At 44.0% G+C, this 23894-nt stretch overlaps 1 protein-coding gene across 1 annotated transcript in view; it reads left to right on the top strand.

Annotated features, from left to right (window-relative positions):
* Spon1 (spondin 1) overlaps positions 1 to 23894 on the top strand; it is a gene marked incomplete at its 5' end in the record, with an annotated part of 272587 nt that overhangs the window by 88182 nt on the left and 160511 nt on the right. Inside the window, one exon of the mRNA XM_010615374.3 lies at positions 22030 to 22103. Within this exon, the coding sequence (XP_010613676.1) occupies positions 22030 to 22103 (74 nt within the window). The remainder of the gene's footprint in view (positions 1 to 22029; positions 22104 to 23894) is intronic.

Raw genomic sequence — 23894 nt, 5'->3', positions numbered from 1 at the left:
GGGCCAGGGATTTGGCTCAGTGGCACCATGCCTGCCTTGCAAGCACAAGGACCTGAGTTTGATCACTGGTAAAAAAAAAAAAAAAAAAAAAATTTTAAAACAATGGACTTTATAGTATAAGGAAGTATATGAAAATCTCCCTATTTCCTATGATCCCTTGATAATTACATAATGATGTTTGTCTCTTCTAACAGTTTTTGTCTTAATGTCTGTTTTGTCAAAAGCAAGTATAGTTCCTCCTACTCACTTTCACTTTCCATTTCCCTGGAATATACTTTTCTACCCTCACATTTTCAGTGTGTGTGTTTACTGTTGAGCTCAGTTTCTCATAGGCATTATATTGTTGGGTTTGTTTTCTTTTATTCCTTCAGTCTGTATCTTTTAATTGGAAAGTTTTGTCCATTTGTATTCAAGGTTATTGATAAGTAAGGACTTACTCTTACCATTTTGTTGATCTTTTACTTGTTTTGAATATACTTTGATTTTTTCCTCTTGTTCATCTTTGTGGCCTGATGATTTTCTATATCGATAGTATTTGATCCTTTCATTTCTAATGTTTAATTTTTGATTACCCTTTTGTGTAGCTACTGTTCTAGTGACATTTAGACTTTAACCTACTTTCATGATGTGTTTAGCTTTCTTTCACTTCTGAATGTAGAACTTCTGTAAGCACCTTGTAAGTCTGGTCTGGCTTTTGCTTGCATTGAAAGGACCTCCTTCCTCCTGCATTCATGATGGATAGCCTATCTGGGTGTGGTATTCTTGGTTGGCAATCACTTCATTTCAGGATTCGGAGTGTATCATTCCACTCCTTGCCTATATCTTATTTCTGCTGAGAAAGCTGCAGTTAGTCCGCCAGAAATACCATCAAATGTGAGTTGCTGCTCTTCTCTTGCGTATTCTACACTATTTCTTTGTCTTGTGGTTTTGATAGTTTGACTATAATATACTAAGATGAAGATCTTTTCTGGTCATGATTATTTGGGGCCCAAGGAGCCTCCTGTACAAGGATTTCTATGTTTTCTAAGATCTGGGAAGTTTTCTGCTATTATTTTTAAATAGGTTTTCTATGCTAATGGCTCCCCCACCCAACTTCAGATATTTTAAAAATGTGTTTGTTCATGTAAATAGTGTCTCAAAGATCTTGAGTACTCTATTTTTTTTCTTTCCTTCCTTCCTTTTTTTTGTTTTTGCCTGACAGAGATACTTCTAAAGATTTACTTGAAATTCTGATATACTTTCTTTTACTTAATGTAATCTATTGGTGAGGCCCTCACTTGTGTATTTATTTAATTTGACTGGCTCTCACCAAAATCTCTTTGCTGAATTTCTGCATCATATCCTGTATTGTCTTTCTAATTGCATTTAACTGTTTATGTGATTCTCTTGGAGCTCATTGAGTTTTTTGTTTTGTTCTGTTTTGTGAATTGGGGGTTGAATCTGGGGTATTTGCATTAAGCTACATCCCAGTCTCCCACTCACCCCTTTAACTTTTTATTTTGAGACAGGATCTTGCTAAGTTGCCCAAGCGAGGCTTAAACTTGGGATGCTCGCGCCTCAGACTCAGTGCTCTGTGATTACAGGCGTGCACCACTCTGCCTGGATCTCTGAGCTATTTTATAATCTTTCTTTTAAATTCTTTATTAGGCATTGCATCAATATCAGTATCTTTAGAATATGTTGCTGGAAAATTTGTAGAGGCACAGCGACGCTCAACAACTAGGCCACACATTGAGAGGTTCAAGAGGAGATTTTATTCAGGAAGGCAGGTTAGGGAGAGAGGGGAGAGGGAAGGTTCTAGATCTCCTACCTATAGAGCTTCTGGTACTTACAGCCTCAGCAGTGGTGAGAGGTCTGAAGCACTGACCAGCCAGTGGCATGGATTCAGATGCTGTATGGGAGAGGAAGTAGCAGGGAACTGCAGCTTCCCCTCTGCGATGCTCAATCCCAGTCCTGACAGCAGTGGGCAGTCACACAGCAAGGGCAGGATCTATGCAGATGAGTAGCAGCGAGAACTGAGGTGTTCCTCTCTGCTGCTGGCAGTGCACAGCTAGGAGTAGGACTGTAGCTGATGTCAAACAAAGGTTCATTTGGCCCTCTTGGCTGTGCACACCCAGGGCAAGGCATTGGCTTTATTTCCAGCCAGGGCAAAGCAATACTCTGTGAGAAGGAGAGCAGCCGGAACCGTGGTGATCCTTCCTGGCCTGTGAGTGAAAGGTCCCTGACTTCGGAGCAGGGTGGGAACAACATTAGTAGCTGCCTTCTGTCCTGGCTGAGGGACAAGTCCACAGCAGCTGCTCACACCCTTGATGTCAGAGGGAAAGTGTCTGAACTCGGTTTCTTCAAAGCAACACCCTCCATTCTCCTCCATGTCGCCACACCTGTCCCTAGAATGCAAGGCACCCAACAGGGTTAGGTCACAGTCACTCTGCTGGGCCAGGCTGGGCTCACACAGGAGCTACTCCCCAAGCCAGGGCAGCAGAATGTTCTGTGGAGCCCCAGAGGGGGAATTACACAGGCATCTCTGACATCAGTCTAAATTCTCCTTTCTCAAGACGGCTCCTGGCTATAGCACCTGGGTATTCACTGCAAATGAGGAGATTGTTTCCCAAAGCCAGGCTACCCGCAGATTCCAGGTTACTTATCTAACTGGCTATAAGCCAGTGAGGTTGTGAATGTTTCCAGTCTCTCTTCTTATGCTGATGTCCTATGTCTCTGAACCTTACAAGGTTCCAGTCTCTTGCTCATAACCAGTGTTCTCTCACGTTCTTTCGTGTCAAGATGGGACTACATACATTACTTTGGTTCTTTGTTCTTTGTGGAGAAGAAAGTGAGTGATCGGCCCCTCTATTCAGCCCCTCTGGCTCTCCAAGCGAAAATCCCCAGTTCCTCAGATGCTCCCCTGTCAAATTAGGGTAATAATATAGCTGCCTTGCAGAGTTGCAGTGAGGGTCAGAGATCTGTGAAGTCTGGCACAGAATTACCCCTATACAAGGCCATGTTATGGTTGCTATTATTATGATTGTTTTACAATTACCATCAAACAAAGATCATCGCACCACACTGATGTTTGCAGAGATAAAGAAGCAGCATCCCCAGAAGTGAGTTTTAAGCTCTGGCACTTAGGACAAAATGGGTACCTTTTATTTTTATTTTTTTTAACATGTTTGCAGCACACAAATGATTACATTCATCATGGGGCCTGGGTACGTGTACATAACACATCTTGATTCCTTTTCACCGACTCACTTCATATCTTGGTCTCTTTCCTACTTGCGAATGATAAATCTCCCCCAATCTGTACTTTTTAAAGGTGATTTTAGAGTTTCAAAAACCAAGTTTTAGGTCTCCTGGGTTCTTATTCTTTTTACTTGCTTTCTCCTTGCCAATTCTTATTAAGAAATGATGTGGCATTAAATATAAATATACATATAACAAAGCAGTCATGCTAAATTTTAATTTAAAAAATTTAAGATCAGGGAAAACAAACACTAAAATATAGCATCAGGACAGGAGGAAGGCTAAGCAAAATATACATAGGCTCCAAGTTCTCGGGCATTTGTAAGCGTAATGGATTACAACCTACTAAATGAAATAGATAACCACAGGACATTTGATATAAATATATATATATGCTAGTTAAATTTTTTAGAATGAATATGTAATTGGAAAGTTTGATACAGAATAGAATGTTTACATAGTCTCAAAGTACCTGCCCTCAAAATATTTAGTAACTACAAAGAGAAAAACGGGAACTTTAGAGTGAGGAAGTCTGGCAGAAACCTGTACTGGAGTAAATCTAAATTTTAATCATGTGCCACTTGTTAAGATGCAATGAGAAAAATACAGCATCCCATCTATGATGTTCCTGCTAAAGATGTATGAACTGAATTGAATTATGAGGAAACATCAGACGAGCTCAGTCATTTCACAAAATAAACAACAGATTATCTTTGAAAATTTCAAAGTCATCAAAATCAAGAAAAGCCTGAGCTACTGTGATAGATTGAAAGAACTAAAGTAACAAAGCCAAAATCTCGGCATAACAATGGATTCTAAACTAGATCTTTTGGCTATAAAGGAACAATCGTTGAAACTTAAGTAGGGTTTAATAAGGACTCAGTATATCAGTGTCTGCTTCCTAACTCTGATGGTTGTGTTGTGGTTATGTAAGATATTTTCCATATGTGTGAGAAATATATAAGAAAGTACTGTACTTGAGGCAGTTGGGCGTCTTGTCAACCACGTGTTGACAAATGTTCAGCATTCAACATGACAAATGAAACATTCCCAAATGTTTCAGGGGGTGGGGTAGATTTCTTTGTACAGGTTTTGTAAGTTTTCTATAAGGTTACCATGTGTGCCACTGAATGGTCAACTTGACTGGGTTAAGAGATTCCTCAAGAGGTCATTGGATCATATGTACCGGTGGGTTGATCCACTAAAGTTCAGAGCTAAATGGGCTGTTAGGAGGTGGGGCCCAGCTGGAGAAGGTGGATCACTGGGGGTGCTGGGAACATGTACGAGTCTCTTGTTGGCCCTCTTCCCTTGTGCTCCGCTTCCCAGCTGCCTTGAAGTGAACTGCTTTGTTCCCCCGTGCCCATCTGCCATGATGTTTCTTCCTTGGAGCCGGCTGACTATGCACGGACTGTACCCTCGGAAAGCAGGAGCCAAGTAAACCTCCTTCTCCTTTATGTTGTGTCTGTAAGGAAAGCTGACTAATACCAAACAGTTTCAAATGGAAGACTTAACTGAAAGTCTGGGAAGTAGTGGAGTGAAAGGAAAAGAGAAGAACTACATTTGTATCTTTTCCTCCTTTCTCCTTTTTGTTTTCTTCCTGGATTCTTCCTCTCAGAATGCTGGGCTCAGATCTGGATAAGAAGACATTGGGTTCAAGAGAGAAGATGGAACAAGGACTTCTCCAGTCTGACGGACTGGACTGAATTCATTTGTCCATCCTTTCCTTCCCATAATGCAGGCACTAAATCCCACCACTGCACACCAGGACCCAAGCCAGACACAGAGGACGCAAAGCTGAGCAGGCGCAGGCTCTGATACCCGGAACTTGCAGAAAACAGAGAAGTCGGTGGGCAGCAGCCGTGTGGTGGGAAAGGGCTGTCCTGGGAGCAGCACAGAGCCAGGGAACCCAGCATAACGAGGGGTGGTGAAGAACTTCCAGAGTGCACAACCTCTGAGTGATGGAGTGTACCGGCAAAAAACAGTAGGAAAGGGCAGACAGAGTGTGGGATTGTCCCTAGACCAGGGACAGCAGCGAGTACTCTTGGACCTGCGTGGGAGATGAGGAAGAAGCAGGAAGGAGTGTAGTTGGACTGAGAGTGGGACTGGGCAGAGGCATAAAGAGCTGATCCTCAATGACTCTTGTTTTTGTTTTCTTTCCTTCTCTTTTTCATCCCTTCCTTTGCCAAGATATCCCTTCTCTGAGAGGTCAGATGCACCTTGACCTCATTTTTAAAATAACAGTAATAATAATGGCAAAAACATGTGCCAGTGATCGTGTGATAAAGATAACATTATTTCCTCCCCTGCACAGGGGAGAAAACTGAGGCCCAATATCATGTAGCTCCTAACCGGTAGAGTTGGGATGTGAATCCTAGCAGCCTAATGCCACAGACCACGCAGTACACCTGCCACAAGGCCCAGGGACGTCGCTAATGAGGCCAACATCCCGGGAGGATTGTCGTTTAAAAAGGGCCTCAGTAATTCTCTAATTAGAGGGGCAAAGGAGGAGATGTTTGTCATCTTCAGTCTGTCTATAAACCTTACACTCGTGTCACCTCCCCTACCAGTCTGTCTTTCGTTAGCTTTCCATTGCTGTGGTAAAATACTGGAGCAAAACAATATAAAGAAGGAACCATTTCCTTTGGCTCGCAGTCTCAGAGGTTTCAGTCCCTAGTCAGCTGGCTGCATTGTTTCTGGACCTGTGAGAGGCGCAACATCCTGGAAGAAAGGCACAGCGGAGCACAGCTGCTCACCTCATGGTGGTCGGGAAGCAGAGAGGAAGAGAAGGGCTGGGTTCCCAGCGTCCGCCTCGAGGGCGTGTCCCCAGTGACCCGGCCCCGCCTCCCACCAGTTCCCACCACTTCCTGATAGTGTCGCCAGCTGGTGACCAAGTCTTTAACACAGGAGGTTGTAGGGAACATTTCACATTCAGGCTGTAACCATCACTTGCTCCCTCTCCACGCCTGTTCCATCATCAGTTGTGTGAGACCCATCATAGGTCCCAAGAAACGGGGCTGGACCAGGTGAGGGTTTTACCCTGAGTGGCCACAGGGCCTGAGCAGCTCATAGTGGAAAAGAGGGCAGCATAGGGTAAAATCACATATCAAGGGCCCTCAAGAGAAAGCCAGTCACAAGATGAGAAACCAGACACCAAATTAGGTCACAGGGAGCAATCCAGGGTGGAAATCAATAAGGCAAGATCAAAGCAAAGCTAGGCCAGATGTGGTGGTACACACCTGTGATTCTAACACTGTGGGAGGCTGAGGCAGGAGGATCACAAATTCAAGCCCAGCCAATCCAAACAATTGAAAAACTCAGGCCCTGCCTCAAAAAAAAAGTGCTGGGAATGTAGCTCAGTGTGAAGGCCCCGAATTAAGTCCCCAGTATCACACACACAAAGTATAAAACGTTAAAAGGCTCTTATGTACGTATGGCCCAGATAGGAGATATGTGACTTCAGTCAGGAAGGAACAACAAAAAGATTTTCACCACCCTCTATCCCCTCACTAAGTCTCAGGCATTTGACTTGACATTTAGTGAGCACCTACTATGTGCTGGGCTTGTACCACATATAGGGAAGGGAAAAGAAGGCAGAGGGACTGGCACATGAATATTCATCTGAAAACCTGAAATGCCAGACTGTCTTTGGAACCAGGCTGCAGTTCCATTTTCTCTTTCAGCCCCTGGAACAGAGCCAGGAAATGATAGAGTTGCCGGCACAGGGACAGTGGGGTGGGGAGGGGGAGCAAACGCTCCCTGCATTCGCTGTCACAGTCATCTCTGAAAGAGCACTTCACAGATCAGAGTGCAATTACTCCATTATTCCTCCACAGCCAGGAAAAGTCTCCCTCTCCACAGCTCCGTGGCAGTCGCTACAGATTCTACTGCTAATCACGTCTTCCAGATGTTGCTTGGAAAGGATCCGTTGCACAAAGCTTGCCCCTTGCAGCAGGGCTCAAGGTTGGCACCCTGCTCATCCCGGTCCGAGCCTGTTTGGTGAGCCAAGCGCCTTTTCCGTTACTTAAGCAGCTTGGGGTTGACAGTTTTCCACTCTGTCTCTCAGCCATTCCCTCAAGGTTGACATCATAATCACGGTGGGAAATTAAAGCTCAGAAAGGCAGTGGAATTTGAACTGGACTGAAAAGACGGAGAGTGTGAAAGTCAAGATAGAAATCTGGTCTCCACATTTAAAATAGAAGGGCTGCTGTGCTTTTGCACAGTTGCTTTCCTGGTGACCCAAATCCACTGGGGACACCGGATACTGCCTTCGCCGGTAACGTTAGCTTGGAGTTCCTTGTTCCACAGAGAGCAGGAGAGCCCCGTGGACAAGGGTGTGCGTTGTGGAAGCAGACCCCATGGGTTCCTAATCCTGGCTGCACCTTTTCACCCCTATATGACCTTGAGCAAGGTCTTAGATCCCTCTCTGCCCTGGGTTTTTTTCACCGACCAAAGAAGGCAATAGTACCTACTTCCCAGGTGCGAGAGTTAAAGCAGCCAGTCTACAGCAGTCCTTCTTGTCCTTGGCCCCACATTACAATCCCTTGAGTGGCTTTTAACCCTCCATTTCTCTTAGCTCCACCTCTGAGAATTCTAATCTCATTGGTCTGGAATAGAATGGGGCCATCGGTAATCATCCGCTCAAATGACGCCAAGCACCAGCCCGGTCATTAGGACCCTTAGATTATATGAAATACTTGCTTCACAGTACCCCGCACCTAGTAAGCACTCAGTAGCTGATAGGTACAGTTCTAGTGGCGGAAGATAAAGGCAGGGTGTGTCGAGTAGCACTGATGAGCTTGTGCAAAGTTCAGGGGGGCCCCAGCCACTGTGCAGTGCATTGTGGGTAGGCACGGAGATGAGCAAGAGGGAGTCCCTACCTCATCAGGGCCTTAGTAACTCTGGCTGGGTAGAAAAACATAAACACGCGAGAAATGAAACAACAACCGAAAGTTTTAAAAGTAGAAGCGGAGAGCATTTGGCAGGAAGCACGGTAAGAGACATCCACATCAGCTTAGCTCACTGATGTTCCCAGGGACCCCATAAAGTAGATATTAACTCCAATTTATAGGGCAGAAAACTGAGATTCAAAGAAGCAATTCACCTACTGTACCTTAAAGGAGTAGAATCGGGGTCAAACTCTGCCTGACAACAGAGGCCTAATATACCATCTCTTTACCGCGCTGACTGCATGAGACCTGTACAGACAAGTAGTACACCAGCTGGGGTTAGAATTGAGAAGGCTCAGGTCCTAGCAAATGTATCACTTACATATCATCTCTCCGTCATTCTATCCTTCTGCCCGTCCACCTAATTCTACCACCCTGCACGGTTGTAAGACAAAGTTTTCAGTTTAAATATCTCACCGTTTTCATGCATAAAAGTTAAGTGAGCTTTAAGCTATCGCTCCCAATGAATCAGGGGACAATGATAGCGAAAGTTACACTTGAAACCAAGTGTGCTAATGGTATCGGATTACTTAATGTAGATTAACTACCAGTCCTATGCAGGGATACAAATAGAGGAAAACAAAACTAATGCAATTAAGTACACTCTGAGACTATTTATTTCAGCGATTGTTAAAATTTAGTCAACAGTCAGCTTGCAAAGATACTTGCAGCTGCAGCTCCAAAAGAGCCAAGCCTCCCCTCAGCTGTTGCTAATTAATGTGATTTTTCCTAATAACCGTTTGCTGATCGCAGACAGTGGCAAATCAAAACAACTTCATCTTTATGCTGATGAGGCCTAACCACCACCACAACAAGAGCTCCACTGGATCCAAGTGGAACCGTTGCCCAGGGCAGGTGACCTGCAGTGCTGCAAGCTTATTGCTGTGGACGTTGCATGGCAAGCTGTGTCATCGCCTCCGCCTCCACGGTCGAGATGGTCACAGGGGGAGCTGCCGTGGGTTCCTATGAACGACTGCTCCAGACACGGTGGCCGGCGTCCTCATAACCAACCCAGCTATGGATGCCTTTGACTCATGTCTCCATTCCTTGCTTAACCATCACAGCTACTTCATTAGAACCTATTTCAGGAAGCACCACCATTTATGAATCAGAGAAATGGGTTATACTTCCTAGGGAGAGTACCAGACGTATGGAAGCCAGGGTTTAGTCATTTCACCACTGAGGGTCTGTACAGTTCACAAACTGGGCCATTAGACCTCTGGTGATGAGGAAACTCCTGGGCACCTCTAGGCCAGCTTGAATAGAGAGGAATCTTTCTAAGCAGGAGGTTGGCTTCATAGATTTTTAAAGGCAAGCCATGTCCACCCAAAGAAACATTATGCATACTGATGCTAATGGAGGAAAGTGCATTAAGTATAGTGCAAAGACTCATTAGTGGAAGATCATTACAAAATGCCTTCCTAAAATAAGGATTCTGGTGGTTCACTTTCTTTGGAAACGCCTCATATTTTGTATCCGAAACATCCTAGACAGGGAGGCACCCAGAAAAACTAGTTAAATACACATCTCAATCTGATGGCACAAATTCATCCAGTTGCAGAGCCAGTGGCGGTGGCACACGCCATCATTCCAGCACTAGGGAGGCTGAGGCAGGAGGATCGCCATGAGTTTGAGGTCAGCCTGGGCTACATACTGAATTCAGGGCCGTCCTGAACTATATAGTGAGATCCTGCCTCAAACAAAACAAACAAACAAAAACATCTAGTTGCAATCAACATGAAGTATTGACCGGGGACACAGACCCTGAAAATGTTTTGATCTTTGGATTCGTCACAGGGTCCAGCTTCCAGGGGAGTCCATTGTGCTGTGAGTGGAGGTGGTGACCATCTGGTTTTACTCTTATCTCCTTACAGAAATGAGGAACTTGAGCAGCCACCCCCTCCTCCCACCTCCCACCGCACCTCATCTCCTCTCTCCACACTGGGAAGGTTTTAAGCATTTCTGAGGGACACCGGCTGTGCAGTTCAGCTCCTCCATCTCTCTGAGACATGCCACATGTGAACTTACGTATTTTTACCTTGTAACTTTAGGGTTAGGGTTTTCTTAATATAAAATTTTTTTGTCGATTATATACAACAAAAAGAATATTCACATGCTTTCTCTTATGGAAAAATCAGAATTACAAGTAGCTCTTGACCTTTTTTAAAATAATTTTTGGTACAATTTAAATATGCGTAATGATCACATTGTACCTGTACATGATATAGCTCCATTCCTTCTTTTCCCCCTACCCGCTTTCCTCCCCTTATTTCCCTTTCTCCCTTATTCACAAAAGCTTTGTTTCCATTTTTCCCCCTTCTTTTCTTCTTTTTGTTCCCTAGGTTAGATATTTTTAAACTTTGTTGGGAATTAACTTATCCTTGCCACCTTGAAAAAAATATGTGTATTTGTAGTGCTGTGTCTTGTTTAACATGGATACAGGGCTCCAAAGTCGTTCACCAGCCCCGATCACAAGCATTAGTGGTTTAGCATTTTTAAAAAAAATTGGTCACTTGCTTTTTCTTCCACATTTGGGGGGTGGTTGAGACAGGGTCTCACTATGTAGTTGAGACTGACCTGGAACTCACTATGTAGCCCAGGCTGGTCTCGAACTCACAGCGATCCTCCTGCCTCAGCTTCCCAAGTGCTGGGATTACAGGCATGCGCCACCACATCTGGCTTCTTCCACATTTTTTACTATGAAAACTAGAACTCTTGACATTCTTCCTTCCCCTCTTTTCTGTTTCCTTCCTTTCCATCTTTCCCTTCCTTTTTTTTCTTGTCTCTAAAAGTACTTTCTGTGAGAAAGGCTAGAAAGCAGGGCAAATCATGCCTAGACTTCATAGCTTAGACAGGGTCTCCTTTCGCTGCAGAACACTGTGGGGTCTGAGACGATGGTGGTGTAACTCTGATGGGCTCACGTCACATAAAGATGAGGTCAGAAGTCCCCAAAAAGATGCAGACATTGAAAAGAGGACACATGAGGCCCCTCAACGGGTGCACAAAGTGAAGTGTGTGGTGAAACCTGTGTCTTCCCCATGAAGAACGCTCCCCGCCCGGCTGGCCTTCCCACTGGTGGGCATGCCACCACCCCGCTGACTCCTGACATTCTGTGGGGATTTGGAACTTAGCCCCAAGGGTTCCTTTTGAGAACACCGATGCCATCAGCCAAACTGCCTAGCTTACAAGTGGCCTTTATGCAATGGAGATGGTTCATGACTCAGACCAGTCACTGTTTGTGGATTGCCCCGCTCTCTGGGTGGCACTGCTAATACCGAGGAATTATGTTCCTTGCCAGGCTGTGGACATATGGCAGATACTCAAAGCTATGGGCTGGTCAGAGAAGAGCTGAATTATGGGAAAGGTCAGTATACTGAAAATGTGTCAGATCAACCCCATCAGCGCCTGCTGTTGGAAAGGCACCGGGCCAGGTGCTGGGGATACAGCAAGGATGTATCAGGTCCTACTCTGAGGAAGCTCAGAATTCAGTCAGAAGTGCAAGATACAAGCACCTAATCAGTCAAAGGGCAATGGAGATTATTTAAATTGAAGCAAGCATCAGGCCTGCACAGTGGCCCCTTCCAAATGAACAGGAAAGGTGAATCATGTTTGAGAAGTCTGGGAAAGGAACGAGTCACTTCTCATGGTCCTATTCATTGTGCATAGAAACCAGGAGGGAACACATGACACATATTCTGCACATAGTGAAAGGCAGAACTGAGTTCAGTAGTTGGGAAGGAGGTGACTTAGTCCATTTACCATTACTAGAATTAAATGCCTGAGACTGGGTAACTTACAGAGAAAAAAGGTTTATTTAGCTCCCAGTTGTGGAGGTTCAAGGGCATGGCATTGAAGAGAGCCCTCTAGCTATGTCACATGACAGATGGCATCATAGCAGGAGCATGTAGAAGAGGAAGAGATCACATGATAAGACAGGAAGCCAGAGCATGACTGGGATCCTAGAAAACTAGCTTAATCCTACCTACAAAGGACAGTGCCCTCAGTGACCCCTACTAGACTCTACTTCCTAAAGGTCCCACCACCTCTCAACATCCCCACAATGGGGACCAAGCTTTGGATACATGAACCTTTGGGGACGAATCATCATCAACCATAGAGAAGGGTTGTAGAGACTGAAAGGTGGCCGTGCTCCACCATCCAGGACTGTGAATATTTATCCCAGTGTGGGGACTAATCTGTAAGTGAAAGGAGCCTTGTTAGAGAGGATCTACTCTTGTGCCAGATCCTGTGCTGAAGGGGGAGCAGGGTCAAGGTAGGAAATTTAAACACAGCCCACTGCTGTCTGATAATCACTGAAAGGAAGCAATCATGAGCTAGAAGGGAGAACTGATCCCAGGCCAGAGTGCAGGCAAGCCAGGTGAGTTGGCAAAAAGAAGAGATGGTTGGGAAGTAACTGCAGTGATTGCACAGGGAATCCCTCATTTAATGTTCTGCACGTGTCCTTCCTTTGGGTGCTGGTGAAGGGTTGGTATGAACAGGCAGAAAAAGAATGACTTCTAATTTGGGGCACTGGTTCTGTAGAATCTTTCCCCAAATGTGGTGCACATGCTTAGAGTGTTGCCTTCAGCTCCATACAGTTTTCTCGGGCATTCAAGGATGAAGCCTATTCTTGGACCACAAATTCCTAACTGAGAACAGTCCCCACTGTCCCACACTCCAGCCCATCCCAGAGTGGGGAGCATCTCCCGGACTCAGTTCTGCTGCTCTACAGGACACCCCATTTGCCCAGCAGGAAACTTGGGGTAATAAGAAGGCTAAGAAATGGAAGGAATGGCAGGTGGCCTTGCTCTGTCACCTGCATTGTTCCTAAATCTCAGAGGACAGTACTCTAGCTGCCTATCCCAATGTAGAAGAACCGAAGGAGGGAGGAAGCAATGGAGGCCAAGGCAAAGTAGGAGGAAACACAGAGAATAAGGACTTGGGTGATGTTACATCATTGCCTTTTCTCTTTTACTTTCCTTTTTAGTTTTATTTTAGGATTCCCTATTTTTAATGTTCATACAGAGATTTCTTTAACTGAAATACCGAATAGTTTCTTTGGTGTGAAAATCTATAATAGTACACAGGATCCTAATGAGACAATTAATAACGTGAAATAGGAAGTAAAGGGCTAAAGGTGTAAGGAAAGTGGGAAGAGTGGGGGAAAGGTAATAAGGGAGAGAAAAAAATATGAGAAACTGAAAAAATGGAAATAAAGTGTTTGTAAATGGGGAGGGGAGGAGGGGGTGAAGGGAGGTCAGGGACAAGGGGAAAAATTAGAATCAAGACCTATTATGTAAAGGTACAGAATCCCAATGATGAATGTAACTGTATTTGTATACCTAGATTGTACCAATAACCTCAATAAAAAAGAAAACAAAAAACAAAACAAAGACTTGGGTGAAGGCAGCCAGAGCGAGCTTGGGGTGTGGCAGTGTTTCCTCTCCCTTGGAGGCGGGGGGGGGGGTGATCATGTGACTATATCCACACCCTGCTGTAGCCCAGCAAGGAGGCTGCACGAGGCACACCCTAGCAACCCAGGAATAATGCTTTGCTTTCCGTTTTTCAGCTGAGACAGGTCCTGTTTTGGATCAGAGCTTAGTCTGAAAAGAAAGAAGTCGAAAGACTAGGTGCATGGAATAAAATTTTAACATTAGAAAGTAATAAAAGCCTATCACGCCATTTCTCACATCTACTATCGTTGTTTTAGACTTCAGGTATTAAGTTTTTGGGAGTTGGGAACCCCTTTGGGAAGCGGATGAAAGCTGTGAATTCTTACATAGGAAAATGCACTTGGGCACATTACACTGAATGTCATCATCCTAAAACCTGTCTGCAGACCCCAGATTAAGAACCTACATTCTATAAACCTGGGCCAGATCCTCTCTTAGGTCCCAGGAATGTAATGATGAATAAAACAGAGTCCCTGGGCTCTGGAGGCTCATGGTCTGCTGAGGTTTCTAGATGAAGGCAGAGGTGAAAGCCACTAACCAACAGGTTAATGGTGTGAGGCATCACTGAGAACGGCTCAATAGTATCGAAGACACAGTGACCCCATCGGTTGTCCTTGACCAGTAAGACCCCCACGTACCAATGATCATATTACAAAAGACTCAATAAGGACTTAAGGCTGATTGAGAAACAAAAGTCATTTTTCAGGAACAGCAAACCCCTCATGCATGTATTCTTAAGATGATGCTTTGGTCTAAAGACGTATGTGGGATATTGCCTTCGCCCCTGGCTCAAGAGTTAGACATATTTCTCTTTGTGAGGTTAAGAAATGCCATGGCTAATTTAAGCTCAAGAGAGGAAAACTTTAGGGTCAAGAGACGCTTTAAAAATGGGTGGTTTGGTTTAAAACAGTTATAGAAAGTGAGAAATGGTTCTGTTTACTATCCAGATTTGCCTACCTGTTAGACCTTCCACAACTGGGGCCTCATCTTGCATTTCATTTGTTTTGTTTTCTGGGAGTTTAGTTTTTCAACAGCTGACAAATTTACAGGCAGTGATCTAGCAGATGCCCCTAAGGATTTCTACTGCTTCCTCAGTCTTGGCTTAGAGGCATATGCAGGCTGCCTCCAGAGAAAACAAGAATATTTCCCTCCCACCCTGATCCTTCCTTCTGTTTATAGCCTTGTGTTTTCATTCTAGAGTGTGTACTCAAAGACCTTGCCCAGCAAAGGACAACAGAGACCTTCAGTTCCCAAATCCGAGGCTCTTTTCTAGGACTTCATCCACAGCTAGCCCTCTAACAAACTCTTTGGATCAAAGCATCCTTCTCCTCTCTACCAGGAAAGACCTTCAGTGGCTCCTGAATGGCCTCTCAGCCTGTCATGTGGGGCCAGGCAAAACCTGGGCTCCTCGTTCCCTTTTGAGTCACCCTCTTTTGAACTCCCAAATTGCTTTATTTATGCCTGTTTCAATCAATTAGGCATGCTTTGGAAAGCAGCGTTCATTAGAAAACTTGGGAATGATGGCTTCATCCAGCAGAGATTTATTTCTCTCACAACAAAAAGGCCAGAGATAGGTGACTGCTGGTACTGTTTCAGGAGCTAAATGGTATCAGTGCTACTGTCTCTGTGATTTTTCTTGGCCTTTTCCTTACAGTGGCAAAGAGGCTGTCTTGCTTCATACATTGTAATCGAGGTTGGAAAAGAAAAGGGACTGGGAAGGGTGGTCGTACATTTCTTCTATCTGCAAAATAAAATTTCCTCACAAGGTCTCCCTTCCCTTCTGAAACCTTCTCTTCTTTTTACTGAGGTCACATGTAGGTCCCAAGTCCCTTTCTCCTAGCTGCAAGGTAAGTTTGGGAAAGCAGGGATGAACTGTCATGACTGGCTTACACCAAATAAAATGACAATTTGTGCAGACTTCTGTATGTTACCTTTTTCTATGGTACCAGGGATTGAATTCAGGACCTTATGATTACAAGGCAAGCAGCAGAACCCCTGAGCTAAATCCCCAGCCTGTGCAGACTTCTAGTTCATCAGATTACATATCTCTCTCCTGCAGTATGTTAACTATTTAGTATCACACATGCCATATCTTCTCACCTCTGTACATCCAAGCCATGCTAACCCAGCTTTGTGGCACGAGCAAATGAATGTCTGTCTGGTTATAATACCTCTTGCATCACTACTAATTTTTTTAAAAACACAATTCAATTTTGTTATTTAAATCTGTCATACCTAAGTCAATTCCTTGTTAGTTCTCCACTGGGTTTGGTGTGGGGATAAATTTCAAAGTGCAAGAGGAATAGTATTGACAAGATATATGATAAAGATGAGGTCTGAAATTGGACAATAATGAAAGAAAATGGAAACTTGTTATCCCTGGGGTCATCCTAACATTCTAAGAGGTAATAAAGTGAGTGCTCAAACTGGTTTTCCCCTAATTCTTATTAAAATTGGCACCAGGGCTTGTTCAGTGATATTAATGCAGGGCTTCAGAAACCTACAGAGAGTATGAGTGTGGGAATGGGTTGTGGTCACGCTGAGAAACTGACCCTGAGCCACATTCTGGTCATGGCTTAAGCTTCATGTGCTGTGCAGACTACACAGAGCTGACGTCCCTGAGCTGGGTGGAAATGTCTGCTCGGAGCAGATGGCAGTGTCCCCAAGGCCTGGGACTGGTGGATCTGGAGGTCAGCAGATCTGACGTGCATTCCAGCTCCTCTGCCTTCCCCTGCTCCTCCACTGTGATACTCTCTGTTAATTTCCAATTTCCTTTTTCTCTTTCTCTCTTTTCTCCACTGGAGTAGGAGCTCCTTGCTGGAAGGTAACATTTCTTATTCATCTTTGGATTTTCAGCTGCTGACAAAGTACCTGGAGCGCTGTAAGTGCTCAGTTCATCTCATGACAGCTACTCATTGCTTCTTTGCAGTCAGGGTAGGTGGTAGATGACTACACATACAGATTTAGTCTCTACATTTGCAGCTTTGTGACCCCAAGCAGAGACTGTGACCTTACTCTTGCTGTCCTGTAGACTGAGCCCTGCAGATACGCTTTCACGCTTCTCCCATGTGTGCGTAATGATGGACGCCAGAACGCCTGGGAACTCCAGGATATGGCTGGCTCCCTTTGCTGAGACCCTCCTAATTCTGAATAAAACCTTGGTAAGAGCCTGCCTGGTGGCATTCATACTGGTCGGGTTAGTACTCGGCATCCTTGTGACGTAAACTAACGCTGGTAGCCTCTGTGCCTGATGGTGTCGCCATCACTGGGTCCTCAACATTTGACCCCCGGGTCCTCCCACAGCTGGTCTTACTCTTTCATTAGTGGGAAAGAAGAAATGTTGCTGGTTATAAACTGGACTACCCCTAGGGAAACACTCTTGAGATCATAGAGAAATCTTTTTAAGTATTTCAAGAAATGTGAGTAATAGGGAATTTACTGGAATTGGGAAACATGCTGTCAAAAATAGCCTGGAGACCTCAAACCTAAGCTTCATTTGGGCCACTCAATGTCCCTGCGTGAAGCAGCTGACCAAGGTGAGTGAAGGAGATGGGCCTGACATCTATCACAATAAGACCCTGTTCGTCAAGCACTCGGTACGTACCACGAGCTTCATGAGGGGCCGGCAATCTGACGACAGCGATGATAACGTCTACCAGGTACTGAGTGGTTACGGAGTACAACAGTGGGACCTTCCGTGGATTTTCTCTGCGTGGCAATGTACCAGCCACTGAGGAGCCACTTAAAATAAAAATTGAAGTCGTGTCATGATCTGATCTTCCTCCCGCAAGCACTTCAGTTGCTGAGGCCTCCCTCTCTCAGCTCTTTTCAGAACTCAACAGCAAACCCATAATCGAGCAAAATCTAACGTCACTGGCACGGGCAAATCCCCCAAGGAAAAGGAGCAGCAAAGGAATAAAAAGCCTTTAGACAGAAAGGGGTCAAGTACCTACGAGATTGGGGATGGTGTTTTGGAAATGTTCAGGTTAGGTTTAACAGAAACCTTTGGAAAAGGTTAGTGAGTTACTTAGGACCTAAGTATTCCAAAGTTTGAGAAGCTAACATACTGAGAAATTTAATTGGGATTTCCTTAACATCCTCTCTCATGATAAGAAAGCATCCGGTACATAAATGCTATGCAGCAGGACTGCCAAACTGCAACAGAGAAGAGAGAAGTTGTCATGTTTGAAATGCTAAGGGAATTCTTACTAACAGCTTTCTCATCTTGTAAAACTATTATTTTTCTGAACTATAATATGATTTATAAGCCTCTGCTGAGTTTCAGACTTTTGATGAGAATAATCTCAAAGCAAAATGAATTTTCTCAGAACATAAAATCCTCCCAGGAGTTGAGCAAATGAGGACTAAAGAGAAGCATCTTCTAGAACCAAGAGTACCAAAATCTTGGTCTCTGCTGGCACATCTGTGGGCATGAGCCGATCTTCAGTGTCCTAGGCTCAGCTGGACTCTGCCTCCCTACACACTTTTCCTGGGTGACATCAGCCACCCCAAGTGCTTCAGCTGTCACCTTAGCCCCATAAATCCCACATCTGTAGTTATGGAATGATAGCACGCCTATAGAAATAAGCAAGGTTTGGGCCAGGGATTTAGCTCCGTGGTGCCACTGCCTGCCTCTCAAGTGAAAGGTCCTGAGTACTAAAGGTCCCCAGTACTAAAAGGAGGAGGAAGAAGAGGAGGAGGAGGAGATAAGCAAGATTTGGTTTCTGCTCTCAAGCAGGTTGTAGTCTAGGATAGGAGACAGAAAACTAAATAAGCAATTACTGTGCAGGTTCATAATTGCTGTTTGGAGAAGCCCAAGAAGCTCTGAGGAAGGACGTGCCATGAGGGAACCCACCTTCAGGAAGAAACACCTTTATTGCGTGAGTTAGGTGACTGAAGTGTGCAAGCAGGTGTGTGCAGGTGTTAGGGAGCCATGCGGAGTGGCAGAGGAGTCCATCATGAGAGACCCCAGCCCTGATGGAGATCATATGGAGCATGACCTGCAAAGACATCTCCGCAGGGGCTAGACAGAAAAGAGGCCAGATCATGGTGGCCAGGTGAGAGCAAGATTTGTGTCCTTACTTGATCCCCACAGGGTTTGAAACCTGAAAGATACGGTGCAGAGGGTAGGGCAACCTCAGCCTTCACATGGAACATGCCAAGTAACCATGGGGACTCTGGGGAGACCCATCATGGTCCCAGCTCTCCAAGGGTGCTCCACAAATGTTGAAATGGACCCAAGGAAAATCCATCGGGGCAACCTTTCTTAAGAATGCTTAACTCATAGAGCAATTTTACTTTATATGCGCCATCATCCCGAATCTTTCCAGCCACTCTGAGTAGAGACAGACCATAGACTTTGGAGGTAGACAGCAAGAACTTCAAAAGCTGGGCAAGTTGCTGAGCTTCCCTTGATCTCTGTCACCCTTACCTGTAGATAAAGGTGAGATAGTTCTGAACTCCTCTTTTCCAAACCTCACCTAGACAGGTGTGAAGTTACTTAGAGTTGTTTACTTATCCTCTTAATATGAGCATCTAAAAATTACCACAAAATATCGCATTGTTTGACTTAGAAATGTATTAGTGATATATGCACCATCTTAACTAACAGCTGAAAAGTTCTGACTTCAAAACCATGTCCAGCCTAAGCATGTTGGATGAGGAATTTGCTAGCTTTTGCACACTTGCTTGCTCTCTTTCATTCTCTGTCTCTACACACACATACACACACACACACACACACACATACATACAAGTTAATGTATATAAAATGCTAATTCAGTGTAAATTGATATATAATAAAGGCTCAGAAATTATTAGTAAAAAGAGGGAGTGGGCTGCCTTAGATTTTTTCCTAGATTTTTGTAAAAACTCAGGTGATGAGGAAGGTGAGACATTTTGTAGGAAATGCATGTTTTTCATCTTTTGTCCCCCATCGAATTTTTACCATCACATTTTTCAAAAGTTACAATTATTTATAATGATCATACCTTTAAGGTATAGATTTTTGTCCTTATCCTACCATTCACAGTAAGAGGATTCATTCAGAAAAAAATGTGCAGTATTCATCAGATGTCAGCAAAGGCTGGCTAGGGTGATTCTGGGAAAGAAAATAGCTGGGTCTTCACCTGGTAGAGTGAAAGAGGTGTTCAGAGCAGGAGGGTGAACATCAGAAATCTGGAACTCAGAGAGCTTGCCATGACATGGCAACGAACAAAGCTGGAGGGCATTTCAGGAAAATTATATTTAAAAAATACCTTGTGTACCACGATTATATGTTATCCTGCACACGAGTGGTTTTCAACCCTTTTTACCAAGAGAATCTATTGAAACAAAATTTGTTTTGCACAGGACCTCTGTATATCGCAGTCACCTACCAACCCATTATGACTCGGTGACTTAAGTGCTCTTTCAAAAGAACAAATCCAATCCTTTCAGTCCACAGGGATACTCTTCAGAAATAACTCATTAACTTGGAATAAAGCACTGTCTCTCTGTGGCTCTGGTGCTGTGTCCCTGCTCACTGTCCTGGCTCGTCTCATATTATTACCTCCTTGACGTGGACCTGTGTGTCTTCCAGTGAGTCCATGTTCCTCCCAATCACAGGCTTTTATAAAGGACACTGTCTCCCCTTCCTCTTCCTCCCACTTGCCTCCCACACTCTTTCCAAGCCTTGGCTCAGCCATCCTTTCTCAGGGGATTCTTTCCCATTTGGGCCAGGCACCCTCTGCTCTGTTCTCCTGCGCTCTGTCCCTTTTCCCATTGTATCACTTCATCATGGTTGGGTTAAATCATTAGTTGGGGGTTTAATGCTTCTCCCCTGCTGTGCTGTAAACATTGACAATGGGAAGAGCGGCCCCATTTGTCTTGCTCATGACAGTATCCCTGGGACACCCCTCAGTGCCAGCCACTAAACAGGCCCCAGCAAGGATTGTTGAAAATACTCCAATAAATACAACAGGAAGACAAACGGGGGAGGAAGCTGCTTTGGTTGAAATATGGATGGAGCCACGGATTGAGTGTGGGGCCTTGGATTCTTCCCCCTAGGCCTACCCCTTGCCGTCCATGGGGGTCCCCATCTTGAAAAGCACAGTTGGAAATAGTGGGTAGTCTAACAAAAGGCTGAGTTCTTTGGCTTTGGGTTAGGGTTGCATATTATAACCTTGGCTAGAGGAAACTTTCCCACTTCATGGTCAGCAGAATGCATAAACTATCAAAGTAGCATTGTGTAGGCAGGAAGCATATTTCATTCATTTATTTCAACATCTTGTCTCTCTTGGGTGGGGAAAAACTGTGACAGACATCTGTAGGCCACTCTGAATTTTATTCTTTTGTTGCAAGGATGGATCTTTGGAAAGTCATCTTGGCCTTGGCCCAGACCATCAGGAAAATTGCCTGTGTTCTCCACAGATCCCGCGCACACAGCCTCATTCCTGAGTGTGGGATCATCTGACTCAGGGCAGAGCCTGTGACTCTAGCACTTACTCAGTGTGGTCGGCTATAATGGAGTCAGAGGATGCCTTTATCTGTTAAATAGGGCGAATCGAAGTGAAAATTACCTTTTGATTGAGTAGCTTTGCTGAAAAAGAATCAATAGAAATGGCCCAAGATTTATTGGCACCATCTCAATTTTAAGTGTTGTAGACTTTGAAATTACTGGAACACTGGGTTTCAGGATTCAACCTCTTCAAGGCCAGCTGAAATAAACAACAGAATGAGGTAAAGGAAAAGCAGTGTGTCCGCGCTTTCCCAGATTAAAGAGAAAATACATGCTGAGCAAAAGTAAGTCATTTTTCAACTTCAAAATATGCTTTCCACATTCCAAGAGCCTGCACTTGACATGTTTAAGAGAGAGAGAGCTCTCACAAGCTGAAGTTGTCTTTGTTCACAATGTAGGAGACAATTTTGTCTAGACTTTCAGGAAAGATATGGAATGACATTTTCAGAACAAATCAAAATGGTTTTTTTAACTCCCTTTTTTCCCTTCAGGAAGAAGATTTGACGTGTTTCTATAATTTGAATTTGGTTGATCTATAAATGGCCTCAATCACTTAATACGAAGAGTAGAGTAAAACGAGCCATTGAGAAAAGCTATTGGAAATGCTATTTGTTCACTCTCTTACTTTGAAAGTAATATTACCAACAACGAAGTAGAAGCTACTCTTGAGGTGGTTTCTAGGCACATACTAGGCTCTTAATATATATTTTCAGACCGTTCTCACTGTTACACTATGCGGTAGGTACTATTGTCTTGCCAGTTTTCTGATGAGCACAGAAAGCTGGGTCGACTCACCCAGAGCCACACAGCATAAGTGGCCAAGCAAGCATCATGCCTGATGGACCCCCTAAACCTGCCCCGCTAACCCCTGTGCTGTCTTCTTTCCCCACAGGGCCAGCATTGTACAGAAGCGCATTATTTATTTTCAAGACGAGGGCTCTCTGACCAAGAAACTTTGTGAACAAGGTAAGACTTGCGGATGGAGAGAGGCAGATAATTGCAAGCAGGCTCATTCAGTTCAAGGCTCTCGCTGCAGGAATGAAGACGATCAGGCTTTCTGAGACCCTCTGCGTTGTGCATCCCCGTGTAGCTCTGATTTTCAATCTGGCTGTGTGCTGTGGATAATAATTGTATCTGCCTTAAGCTCTAATTACTCAGCCTGATTCCCTGGGTAGGAGATAATATACCTTACATTGGTGTCTTCTTATTTTTGTGAAACAGTGATTATTCTGAAGAGGCTCCTTGGAATAATTCACAGGACTTAATTAAAGGATGCACAATTGTATACCCATAAAAAAGTCTATCATTCTCTGGAAAAATCACCTGCAGGAACATGTGGCATCAGGACAACACAGGGAATTTTCTCCAGGGAAGACCAACAGGGCATTGAGGTGCTACGGGGACACTGATCTTGGGTTTGTAGCATGTTCAAGGCATGGCCCTAGATTTGCAAGCTTCTCCACCCTATCTCCTTGGGTTGTAGTTGTTCTAACAAAGCTGAAGGAGGGCCAGGGATTTAGCGTAGTGGTTCTCCCACCTGCCTTGCAAGCTCAAGGTCCCGAGTTCGATCCCCAGTACTAAAAAAACAAACAAACAGCAGCAGCAGCAACAACAACAACAAAAAAGCCCAAGGAAACTGAGGAGATAACAGCAGGAGCCTGAATTCAGAGCAGTCCTGGGTGTGACTCTGTCCTTGCCCTCCCCAACTATGGGACTTAATATATTCAAAATATTGCACTGCCTCCTTGGCACATAGTAAATGCTGTCTATGTAAGTGTCAGCTATTGCTGTCTATATCCGAAAGCTTGTTCATTATTCTACTGTAATAAAAGAAAAAGACCTTAAAAATATGAAGGTCTTTAGAAATCATTAGTTAACTAAATTAAAATAGAAAATGTTCTATAATTATACAGCTCAACTATCTCATTTCTATTCATTTTTGCAGAAGTTTTATTTGCATTTAAAGCAATTCATCCTTTGAGAAGAAATAATCCTCTAACTCTAGCAAATTATAAGCTCCTAAGAGAGGTTGATGAAAGTCTTTTAGGAAAATAATAATAAAAGCTAATATTTTTTTAGTTCTTACTATATGCCAGTACATTCCAAGTGCGTCATGTGCATTAATTATGTAATCTGCACAACAATCCTATATAGTAGAGATTATTGTATCACCCCTATTTATGAATGAGGAGCCTGAGACAGAGGTTTGGTTTGGTTTTCCTTTGCTTTGCTTCTTTGGTGCTGGGGATTGAACTTAGGGCCTTTGCACTGAGCTATCTCCCCAGCCTTTTGCATTTTTTAATTTCAGGCAGGATCTCATTAAGTCACTAAGTTGCCCTCGATAGACTTAATGTGATTCTCCTGCCTCAGCCTCCCAGAGTACTCGGGTTATAGACCACACCCCACAGCCCCAGCAGTTTAAAATAACTCTCCCAGCATCACTGGCTCATAGCAAAGGGCAGGGTTTGACCCATGGAGCCAGTGCCCTGAACCACTGCCCTTCTACCAAAGCCATTATCTTCTATTTCAGTTTATTGGATTATTTTTTTACTTTTTAAATTATTCTGTGCATTTTACAGTGAAGGTTAAAGCATACAAACCACAGACACTTTTGATATAGTACTGACCAATTTTAAAAACACAGAATGATCATTTGCACACATTCTTCATATTTAATTTTACATCTCATTATACAAAGGTACTATTAATACACAAAATTCCAATTCTTTTGTCATTTTTTTTTTTTTTTTTTTTTTT

This window comes from Fukomys damarensis, unplaced genomic scaffold (genome assembly GCF_012274545.1).
Source record: "Fukomys damarensis isolate Sample0158 unplaced genomic scaffold, DMR_v1.0_HiC HiC_scaffold_16, whole genome shotgun sequence".
NCBI lineage: Eukaryota > Metazoa > Chordata > Mammalia > Rodentia > Bathyergidae > Fukomys > Fukomys damarensis.
This window is presented reverse-complemented; position numbering and strand designations above follow the sequence as displayed.